At 36.8% G+C, this 12,406-nt stretch overlaps 1 protein-coding gene across 4 annotated transcripts in view; it reads left to right on the forward strand.

The window, feature by feature from the left end:
- Positions 1-12,406, forward strand: part of CAPS2 (calcyphosine 2) — a 49,624-nt gene that overhangs the window by 28,168 nt on the left and 9,050 nt on the right. For all 4 annotated transcript variants that reach the window (XM_059404692.1, XM_059404689.1, XM_059404690.1 and 1 more), the window contains 4 exons: positions 3,255-3,373; positions 5,056-5,132; positions 6,950-7,104; positions 10,344-10,463. In XM_059404692.1, the coding sequence (XP_059260675.1) occupies positions 3,255-3,373; positions 5,056-5,132; positions 6,950-7,104; positions 10,344-10,463 (471 nt within the window). The remainder of the gene's footprint in view (positions 1-3,254; positions 3,374-5,055; positions 5,133-6,949; positions 7,105-10,343; positions 10,464-12,406) is intronic.

Here is a 12,406-nt window from a genome sequence, read left to right on the forward strand (position 1 = left end):
GCTGTCACATATCTGATAGTTAGTGTCTCCGCCTTGTGATTTCCACACCTCACACAACTCCTGACTTGTGATGTAAAACAAGGATTCCCTCGAAGGGGTTGATCATAGGTAATATTACAATTCATGTAGTGCTCTTAAATTATTATGTTCACATTATCTCATCAATAAAATTTAGCACTATCCACAGTGACCATCCATGTAACAAATATCTACTCATAGGCCAAGCATTGGAGATAGAACAGTGAATAAGTTAAATCAATTCCCTCTTGCAGGGAGCTTACCGTCCAATGGGAAATATATAGGAGGGCCAGACCAAAGGGGGCAATGACTCAGTTTTGTTGGGTTGAAGAAAGTTTCCTGGAGACAGTGCCACCTAATACTGATCTAGAAAAGGCGTAGGCGTAGGCTGGGATAGGTAGGCAAGAGAATAGGAAAAGACTTCCAGAGGGAGGAGATAGCTCACTGAAAGAACAGAAGCGTGGAAGAGCTCGGCTTAGTTGGAGACTTGGAAGTCGTTCAGTCTGGCCTAACTTTAGTTCAAGGTCAGAGTTGGCAAGAAATGAGTCAGAGTTTGGACGCCTGGGTGGCTCAGTTGGTTAAATGTCTGCCTTCTGCTCAGGTCATGATTCCACAGTCCTGGGATTGAGTTCCATATGGGGTTTCCTGCTCAGCAGGGAGCCTGCTTCTCCCTCTGCCTCTGCCCACCCCCTGCCTGTGCTCTCTCTATCTCTCTCTCTCTCTCTCTGATGAATAAATAAAATCTTAAAAAAAAAAAAAAGAGACGAGTCAGAGCTTATTAAGAGTAGCCTTATATTAAAGAGTCATCTAAAACGTATTGGGAAGTTATTGAAAGATGAGAGGTGGATGGACTGAGGGAAGCTGACATTATCAGGTTTGTGATTTAGAAAGAAGGATCTCTCTGGTTACAAGATGGGGAGTGGGTTGAGGACTAAAAGAAAGAACCAGATTGGATTGAATTCTATTAATTAGGAAGGAGGTTATAGCAACCTAAATTAGGCAAGTGGCTGTGGCTATGAAGCTAATTAGAAAAAAATTTTAAAGTCTTCAGGAGGGGGTTGCCTGCGTGGCTCAGTGGGTTAGAGCCCTTGCCTTCAGCTCAGGTCATGATCCCAGGGTCTTGCAATTGAGCCCCACATCAGGCTCTCTGCTCAGCAGGGAGCCTGCTTCCCTTCCTCTCTCTCTGCCTGCTTCTTTGCCTACTTGTGATCTCTGTCTGTCAAATAAATAATAAATAACATCTTTAAAAAAAGTAAATAAATTCTTCAGGAGGGAGAACCAAGATATGTTGTGACTGGCTACATGAGGAGTGGGGGTGAGTTAGAACTTTACATCTTAAACTTGGATTAAGTATACCAGACAGATGTCGCTCCGGCCTGCCCCTTGAGAGCTAGAGAAAATCAGCTCCAAATCCCATTTCACATACCTGTACACAGAATGTTTAGTGTCCATCCCAACTTCAAAGTTACCTCCAGCTCTGAACTGCTGCTCGAAAATTTTAGTTCAGTTTATGACTTATTCTTAACTAACCTGTTCTATGTTACTTGAACCCAGTGTAGAACTCTGCTTCCTTTTATGATTTCCAAGAAAGAATGAGATGGAGGGGTGAGGGGAGGAGGGATAGAGAATGGAATGGGAGGATGAAGGAAGAAAAATAGGGAAGAAGGAGGGAGGGACCCCTGCCCTCCAACACCATACATATGAGCCTTTGTGTGGCAGACATTTTGAAGGGAATATAGAGGGAGGTTTATACTGCAGCAGAGTAAGCAGCTTATAATTTATTATTAGACATTCTTATTTTAAAAAATATGTCCCTTAAACATTTCCGGTGGTATAGGTCCTCCTCTCCTATTTTCTGACACCTCCCATCTCTTGGTTTTCCCACAATCTTCCATTTCTTTATGCAGAAATACTTGGCTTATTTTTCTTTTTGGTGGAGGTGGGGGGCAGTACTTGTCGGCCTTCCAGCTGTTACTCTGGAACTTCTCTTTTCACTTCTGTATGCCCCACCACGGTGTTTCTCCGATACTCCCTGCAAGAAATTTTAGTGCTAGCTATTAACATAATACTGCTCTACACATGCGTGTGAGCCCACAGACTCTCATGCGTAAAACTGCACCCACAGGTTCACTCCCAAGCGTGCACCTGTTGCTTTGGACCGACTCAGAGCTCTTCGATGCAGCTAAAACACACGGCGGTGCACACGTACATACGCTCCCAGGCAGTACCCTGCTACACCTCTCACATAGTCTCCTTAATCACGTAATGTAGTCATTTCAAGAGAATTGACACACATTTTAAAGAATGGAGAGAGTACTGTTATTACAATTTTTTAAAGTAAATGCTCCAGGAAAAAAGGAGAGGAAGGAAATCTCTTCCCTTATTTTCAAGAGAGGTAATTCAGCCCCTTATTTAGAGTTTACGTTTGTCCCTATTTGACCGTACTTATTTGAGCAGCTCAGAAATTAAAATAATAACTTTCTAACTTTGGATTAGGGATTTTTTGATAGGAATGTGTTCACTAAAACCTTGCTGTTCCAACTAGGTTATAGTTAGTTAGTTTTACATTTATAGTTAGTTTTACATTTCTGTGATGGTTGTTGTCAAAAGATCAGGTGTAAGAGGGTGATGAATCTATTAGGTCTTCGATTTGCTCTGCATCTTTCTGTGAATCAGGAGTTCTATTTCTGAACTTAGAGGTGTCATGATTTCTTTTCTTCCCCCCCCCCAAGATTTTATTTATTTGAGAGAGAGAGTGAGCAAGAGAGAGCATGAACAGGCAGAGGGAGAAGGAGAAGCAGGCTCCCCACTGAGCAGGGAGCCTCATGCAGGGCTCGACCCCAGGACCCTGGGATCATGATCCCAGAGGAAGGCAGAAGCTTAACTGACTGAGCCGCCCAGGTGCCCCAGGGATGTCATAATTTCAATTAAAATAACTTGTCCTATCTTCCTCTGACTCATAAAAAATTGGGGTTCTTATTTTTTTCACATCAATTATTAAATCTAAGATCATTCTAATAGAGAGATTGATTGGGAAATTATTTCCTTTATTTTTCAATATTATTAGCTGAAGCCTGTGTGGTTTCTAAATATTCTCTAAATATACTTTTTTTTTATCAGTATGAAAGTATACCATATCAAATATAATCCGAATCGAATTTTTAAAATTAGTGTTAGTTGTATTTTACTCTTTATATACTTTCTAGTTTAAAGAATTCATCTGTTAATTTCTTTAGGGTGCAAACTTGACATTTTTGAGTTCTGATCATTCCAGTCTTCCAGAGAGCATAAAAGAGAACACATTATTTATACTTCGGATCACTAATATTGATCAGATAGCTTTGGATTCTCTCAAGTAAGTCAAATATACATTTGTCATTTTGAAAGTAAGTGAAAACACTCTTTTTTATTATTGTAAGATGATATTCAATCCTAAAGCATTTTGACTTTAGTTAAGCTTTATGTTTTTGAAAAACAAAGCATAGCTATATTTGTCTAGTTCATGTTCTATAGTGTACTCAAATACATCTTATGTGTAGGAATAGTTAAATAAAGATCAAAAGTGTTCCATCTATGTTAAAGGTTATTAATTTGTCTGTGCTATAAAACCTTTATTTTACCAAATGCCACCAAAGCAGTCAATTTTAAAAAGTAAGCTATAGTACAATATTGTAACATTTCCCACATTTTAGTGTAATGCCTTTTTTTTTTTGCACTAAAAAATATCTTGGGTCTCACATGATTATAGTATTCCTTAATTGATGATATGTATAATGAAAAATCAAAAGTGCTTTTATTTTTAAATTTTTATTAATTTATATTTTTTAGAGAGAGAAAGCAAGCTAGGGGTGAGGAAGAGAGGGTCAAAGGAAGAGGGAGAGAGAATCTTAAGCAGGTTCCTCACCCACCAGTCTGAAGCCTGTTGTGGAGCTTGATCTCAGGACCCTGAGGCCATGATCTGTGCCGAATCTGAGTTAGATGCTTTATCAACTGAGCCACCCAGGTTCCCCCACAAAAATGCTTTTAAATGAATACCTATATTATAAAACACATTTAATTTATATATATTTTATTATATATAATATGTATGAACATTATCAGTTGCAATATATATTATTTGTATGTATTTTATAATATATGTACTCTGTGATTCAAAAAAATTCAAATTCATTTACAAATGCTTTGATTCACAGCAATAACAGCCTTACATAAAATAATATATATTTTATGTATATTCATATTTATATATGAATTATGTAAGTAAAATGTAACCATATATAATCACATATAATTAATAAAATATATATTTTTTAAAATCACAGAATATATGTGTATATATGCTGTTCTTGCTGAGTGTTTCTTGGTGCTGTATGCATTTCAAAATGACAATAATTGGTGTTCTATATTAGAGGCCACATCCTATAAATTGGCTAAAGGATGTCTATTTCTTTTTTCTTTTTTAAAAAGATTTATTTATTTAACAGACAGAGATCACAAGTAGGCAGAGAGGCAGGCAGAGAGAGAGGGAAGTAGGCTCCCCGCTTGAGCAGAGAACCCAATGCTGGGCTCGATCCCAGGACCCTGAGATCCTGACCTGAGCCGAAGGCAGAGGCTTTAACTCACTGAGCCACCCAGGCAACCCAGGATGTCTGTTTCTTTGTCATTTACTGTAGTGCTCAAATGAATGCAGTTTTTTTTTTCTGTCTTTTTAAAATAACATTTTTATATTTTGTACTTTCAAAGTTAAAACTGCTTTTAAATTTTATAGTTTTAATCATTCTAAAAGAACATTGAGATAGCTACAAAATGAATGTAATGTTTATAGGTAGTTCTTGGAAGGTTTAAAGATATTAGCTCTTGATTTAGTATATTTAAATTTTCTGGGAATTATAGCAGCGAAGCTGGGACTTGGGGAATCTCTAACACTCTTCCAACTCTGAGAGTTTTTTTGAGTCCACAATAGGGAAGAGTTTAGAGTTTCCATACTCAAGATTGCAAAAGAATACATTTTTATCACTGTGAACATATCAATTACAGAACTGATTCTGTGGAGCCTGAGGATAATTTAACCAGTCCAGAAGCTAACGATAGGCTTATTTTAAAGGCTGTTCAAGGTATGTATCATTACTATTGTCTCAAGTAGTTTTCATTTTCAATAATTTTCTTTGCAAGCAGTAAAGCAGTATTTTCCAGACATTTCTTAGTTTTACAACAAAGACACTCGACTTATATTTCTTTTCTTTATTTTTTTTTTTTAAGGTTTTAGTTCATTTGTTTGACAGACAGAGACACAGTGAGAGAGGGAACACTAGCAGGGGGAAGTGGGAGAGGGAGAAGCAGACTTCCTGCCGAGCAGGGATTTCCAGGCCAGGCTTGGGGCTCCATCCCAGGACTCTGGGATCATGACATGAGCCTAAGGCAGACTCCTAACGACTGAGCCACGCAGGTGCCCCACTGATTTATATTTCTTATTTGCTTCTTTTTATGAATTTACGCATTTAAAAATACTTTTATAAAGCGACTGGATTTGAAAAAAAAATGAAAATAGTTTTAGGATGTCTTCCACTTTAGTGATCTTGTTTAACTAGTATTATATGACTTATGAATTTAAGAATTTTAGAAAGTACTAGATAGTATGCGTTTTCTCCATGAAATGAATAAAATTTAAGTGATTATGCATGAGGTGATGTCCCAAAGTGATTTATGGCAACCTCTTTTATTTTTTTTAATTTTTTAATTTTTTTAATTTTTTTATGGCAACCTCTTTTAAAAGAGAAAAATGCTAGCCTGGGAGCCAGGGTGATGTTTGGACTCTGCTGTTTCATAGACATATTACATTGTGCAAATCTCTCGTACTTCTTTTTCATCTTTATAATGGGGATAGCCTATTTTATTAACTTTCCAGAGCTATTGTGGTGATAAATGATATACACACAGGCTTTGGATATGAAAATGTGTTACAGATTTTTGTTTCTAGAGTACAGTCTTGTAACCACTAAAGGATAGTAGGCTCAGACAGACAGTTCCTTTGATGACTCTCATGGTCAAGAGGGAGGCATACATTAAACAAACAATCATAGAAATCAACCTATCATTTATAAAGTTTGATAAATCCTGATTTTTTATATAAAAATGATATGAGAGTAAAAAGGCTAGAAACAGATTTAAAAGTTGTCTGGGATTGGGGTCTGAACTCTCCCAAAATATTCTTGATGTCATTGTTAGTAAATCGTTTTCTCATGGTCAGCCCAGTGTTTGTCACTGTTGAATCCACTGTTGACATTTGTTTATTATATTTAATAACTGCTTTAGTAGAGTTAACTATATTTTCTTAAGCAAAAATGGCATAAATTGTGTTAAGTGTAATTACTGACCTTCAAAGAGAATGCTAGAAGCTTGAGCATATAACTAAAAATTACAAAAAAAAAAGGGCTGCTTTAAGTGTGTAAGTATAAGATAGCACTGCAAAGCTTTGATGCTGTTCAATATGTAAGCTACAATTTGAAGATTTCAGATATTTTAGAAATTTTGAACTCGTTATTTTTGAGTGACTTGTCTGGCATCAATTTTATAATTATAGCAAATAGGAAAGAGATTAAAGATGTGAGGTCATTAGATGAAAAAGAAGTCTGGAAAATAAAAACTAAGATTTTATTTGTAACATGTAGATTATTTTCATGCTGATGAAGTGATCCCTTATTTTTCTATGTAACACTTTCACCACACGGTGGTGCTATAGTTCTATTATATTTACATGCGATTTTGTATGTAACACTTGACTAAAAGCATTCTATTTTTCAAGGTCTTTTGTCAGTCCTACATACCATCTAGTTGCATATTTACATCCCTTATACCACTAATTTTCCTACCAGAGAACCAATACATTTGTGTATAGAAAAAACTGGTTTCCATTTCTCTTCTTCCTAAACAGATGCTCTAAAAGAACAGCTACACAAAAGAGGTGTTCGTATTTTGACTGGATTGGCAAAACATCTTCAACAATTGGACAAAGAAGGAACTGGACTTTTAGATAAGGCAGATTTTAAGCAAACTCTCCAAGTATTTCGCTTAGAAGTGTCTGAAAATGTAGGTACTGTGATGAATGACATAGTATTCTTAAATGGTATTATTTACTCTTCTAATAGGATTTTAGTAGTTCAGGTGTGTCTTTAAAAAAAAAAAAATCTATTTATTTATTTATTTAATGAGTTGGGGGAACGGGCGGAGGGAGAGAATCTCATGCAGATTCCGCACAGGATGCTGAACCCCTGAGATCGTGACCTGAGCCCAAATCAAGAGCTGGATGCTTAACTGACTGAGCCACCCAGGTGCCCCCATGTGTCTCTTTCTTTATGCTTCATAATCAGTGTTAGTCATCAGGTGACAAGTCTTGTTAATTTTAATCTCACTATTCATTCTTCCTTCATATATTTAATAGAACCTAATAAGTAGGCATTGTTCTAAGCTCTGAGAGTGCATACTCTAGACTCTTACGGTCTTCATAATCAGAAGAAAAGAAAGATGAAGGATTATGAAAGACTATATGTATTAAATAGAGAATGCTTACAGAACACATGGGATTAATTCCAGGCCAGGTTAGAGGGAAGAAGAGAGATCATAGGATTTCTGGAGAAGGGCATAACTGACCTGAGTTCTGAAGGATGAGGAGGAGTTAAACAGGCAAGAGGGGAGGAAGAACGTGAGTCCGACAACGAATATTTCACACAAAGGGGAGCACATGCAAAGGTGTGAAGAGGAGGAGGGGGTGTGTAGCCTGTTCTAAGAATTGCAAAAGGACAAAACCAACCCCCTGCTCCCCAACAAGCAACCAGAGCCTTTATACATCCTGTTCCCTGTACAGTGAGCAATCTTCCACTAGACCTTTGCAGGGCTGGATTTTCCATCATTTAGGCTTTCTCTATGGGGAGCTCTATACTGACTCTTCTGTCTAAAGCAGTGCCTATCTGATCCTTGGTCCTCTCTGTACCATTTGTCATATTATTTTCTTCATACCACTTCGCAAGTATTTTCTGGCTCTTCTGGCAAGTAGAGTGTTATATCCATCAGGATGGGGACAAAGGTACTTCTGGTTTCCTGCTGTGTCTAGCACCTCCAATGGAAACTTGCATATGGCAAGTGCTGAAGAAACAGCATACTTTACATGGGCAGACATATGGAAGGAAGGAAAAGAGAAGAATGGAGAGAAATAAGCCTGGTGGTGTCCATTATCTTAAAGCCTTGCATGCTATGCTAAGAAGTTTGGATTTCATTCTAAAAGTAAATTTGAAACACATCTACCTCGAGGGTTTCAGATCAGAGTTTCTCTTGCATTGTTCTCTCTTGCTTCAAATAGTCTTGTCACAAGATGTAGTTTATTTGTGGAAGGGACACTGGGAATTGAACTTAAGAGATATAGATTCAAGTTCTGGACTTACTACTTCAGCTGTGTGATCTTGCATAGGTCTTTTTAAACTTTTCTGATTGACAGGTTTTGCCTGGGCAATCTACAGATAATACCTGTGGTCAGATTTACTTTGAACCTCAGATGAAAAAATTACATGGGAATAGGCCTTTTCAATTAAAATTCTGTGCCAGTGTGATGTTGTTTATCATTGTTGTCACATGCCTGTCCTTTGTGTTTTTTACCAAGTTTAACCTTGTGGCCCCCTTAGTGATACATATTAGAGATCCTCTAACTTCATTTCTTCCTCTTAATAATAATAATAATAATAATAATAATATAGTAAAGACAGCAATAGAAAATTAAAAGCCTTGGTGTCTTTATCCACAGTCACACAGGTAATTAATAACTGAGTTAGAGCTAGTGCCCAGATAATCTAGGTCAGTCTTTTATTCTTTCTGCATCAACCAGTACTTCTTTTGTTCGTTGATTAGCTAAATTTTTGACCCTGGAGTCAGAAATAGAAACTAAACTAATTATGTAAGACTTCAAACATAGGGAGAACATATATTATGAGAATACGAGTAAGCTTCCCTTTTACCCATTTTAAAAATAATATTCCCTGCTTTTGCCCCCGATATATCACTAGAGACTGCCCATGAAATGATAAGCAGAAATAAGGACTCAAGAATCACCAATCTGGGTCTAATTGTGGAAGTAGTTTGGGGAAGGCATGGTCATTCTCTTTGATTTGAAATTTAAAAAATTGATATGCACCCTAAGTAGCTTAATTTTTTAGAGATACTACCAATAAATTTAAGCTCAGTTTTTTTCAACTGAATTATCATTTTCCAGTCTGTACCATATCTTAGAAAGACTTACATAAATTTGTTGCCCGTTTCGGTAAATTATTCCATTTTTGAAAATTATTTCTTTTAAGCTTCAAGCAGTATCTTTTAATTCTAGTATTCCATGAGTTGGGCGTGCAAATTCATCTTTTATCTGTATTATGTAAGATTTTAAAGGTCAAGCTCATTTTTAAATTTAAGAGCGCATTTTACAGACACTTAAAGTTAGTCATGTGCTAGGCATTATGACACAAATTAGGGGTTATTGAAAATAGGGGGAAGCAGGGCATCTTAAGATTGAGTTTTTCTTATTAGAATTTTAATTGAAAAAAGGAGGAGGAAGTAGAACTTTTTTGAGTCCCATTGTTTGTTAGTCACCTTGCTAGGTATCTTATTTACAATCTTGTTTAAAGCAAACAACTTGACTGAAACTTTGAAAATACATTTATTTACCTGAGTTTAAGAAAACCCCATCTGTATTTTGTTGTTGTTGCTATTAGGAACTCTGTGACTAGAACATTCTATTAAATTGTGCATTTGCAAAGAAGTAAGTGGCAATGGTAAAATCAACAAACTGGCATAAGGATTTATTCAAAATAACACCTTTCAGTGTGAATTGCGGGATAATATTGGAGCCATTTAGATCTTTTGCACTTTGAAACATGACGACTAGCAGAAATACCACTAGTGGCCCTAATGCCAATTGGAAGCACTGTAGAACCTGATGTGAATTTTTAATTGTCACATGTATAATACATTAAAAATAATTAAAAGTTCAAATTCAAGTAAGTGGTGAGCATTTTTGTATTGAAAGGAATCAAAATCAAAATAAGAATTTGTGACACTGACTCTCCTAAAAGACCCTGAATTTTACAGAACTGTCCACCACAGAGTTCCTTTAAGTGGTTTTCTTAGTGCCTTTGTTTGGGTTTATATGTAACTTTTTGGAATTGTCTTGTTAAATCTGCTTCTTTGCCTGGAGCTACAAAAGTAGTAACATAATAGTATTAAGATGAGTTTTGTTGTGGTCATATATAACTAAAAGGTGAAACGGTGGTCTCCTTGACTATGTCTAGGATTTTGAGTCTGCATGGCAAATTCTGAATGGCAATGACAGTGGCAAGGTTGATTATGGAGAATTCAAACGCGCCGTTATTGGTGAAATGAATGAATACAGGAAATCGTTTGTTCGAAAGGTAATTTTGTTAAATAATCTTTGAAATAGTTACTTTTTAAAGTTTTTTTTTTTTTTTAATTTTTGTAATTTATTTGAGAGGGAGGGCATGCACATGGGTAGGGGTACACAAGTAGGGGGCGGGGGGTGGGGGGGCGGGCAGAGGGAGAAGCAGATTTCCTGCTGAGCCGGGAACCTGGTCCGGGACTCCATCACAGGACTCCAGGATCATGACCTGAGCAGAAGGCAGATGCTTAACTGACTGAGCCATGCAAGCACCCCTGAAATAGTTACTTTTAGTAGAGTGTTGGGTTCATTATTTTACAACTTTATTGATTACTATTGAACATGTTTTAAATCCCTTCACCTGTAATATATTTTGGAATTAGTAAAATATAGGCAAACACATACATATACAAATCTACCAGCATGAAGCAAAATAATTTATGCATATGTTTTAGGAACAGACTTTACAAGACCAGTGCTCTAACCCCTGAACTATGGAGACTTCCCCTTGTTTTAGGAACAGATTTTATTTTTAGTTTTTAATTCTTTTAAAAAAATATTTATTTATTTATTTGATAGACAGAGAGAGATCACAAGTAAGCAGAGAGGCAGGCAGAGAGAGAGGGGGAAGCAGGCTCCCCACTGAGCAGAGGACCCGATGTGGGGCTCGATCCCAGGACCCTGAGATCATGACCCGAGCCGAAGGCAGAGGCTTAAATCACTGAGCCACCCAGGCGCCCCAGGGAACAGATTTTAAAAGGAAAATAAAATCTGAAATCAAATTTTGTTTCACACATTACTAGTTCTTTAAATTTCTGGCTCCAAAATTGACTAGTTATATGATTATCTATTATTAAATGTATCTGGGCCTTAGTTTCTTGTCTCATAGAGTTGGTATAAAGACAGTTAAACTTGTAAAATTCTTAGCATTGTGGCTGTTCTAGTGTCAAGGCTCAATACATGTTATCTTAGGAGTATGATTAAGGGATGTTTCTCTGGTTTTTATAATATGCATGTTAGCTAGCTGTTCAAATGAAGGTTAAAATGACTACTAAATTGGAATTAAAAACAGGAGCCCTGATTTTTTTTCTTTTCTTTTCTTTTCTTTTCTTTTCTTTTCTTTTTAAGATTCACTTATTTATTTTAGAGGGCGAGAGAGAAGCATGCTTGGGCATGTGTGAGTGAGGGAAGGGGCAGAGGGAGAAGGAGAGAGAATCTCAAGCAGGCTCTACCCCCAGCGTGGAGCCCAATACAGGCTTGATCCGCAGCCCTGAGATCATGACCTGAGCCCAAATCAAGAATCGAGGCTTAACCAACTGAGCCATCCAGGCACCCCAGGAGGCCCTGATTTTTATAGGAAACTACATCTTACTCAGGTTCTGCTGGCCATTTTTAGAGCATACTTTCGAGCAATGTAGTTTCTTTCTCTTTCGAATATGTACCTGTGTGTCTGTATCTAATATTGAAACAAAGCTTTTGTGTATAGAAGAGTATAAACAATTACATGAGGTATAAATCTCAAATAGAAAATATCAAAATCTTTACTGGCCAAAAGACACAATAAAAACTTTATGTTAAATGAATTCATCACATAATAATTTATAAATTTGCTCTTATTTGTACTTTACATATCCAGATGACAGATGTATCAGGAGTAGAAGCTAGAGGGTTATCTCTTTCATAAATCTTGATACTAGGAAAAGAGGATAAAAGTAGAGTTATAAAGTACTGTATTAGTTCACCAGGGCTGCCATAACAAATACTAGACTGGGTGATTTAAATAACAGAAATGTATTGTCTCACAGTTCTGGAGGCTTGAAGTCCAAGATCAAGATGTTAGCAGGTTTGGTATGTTCTGGGGTTTCTCTTCCGCTTGTGATTGGCTGTCTTTTCCCTCTATGCTCACATGGTCATCCTTCAGTCTGTGGTCTGTGTCCTAATCTCCTCTTGTAAGGACAC

Source organism: Mustela nigripes, chromosome 6 (assembly GCF_022355385.1).
Source record: "Mustela nigripes isolate SB6536 chromosome 6, MUSNIG.SB6536, whole genome shotgun sequence".
Taxonomy (NCBI): Eukaryota; Metazoa; Chordata; class Mammalia; order Carnivora; family Mustelidae; genus Mustela; species Mustela nigripes.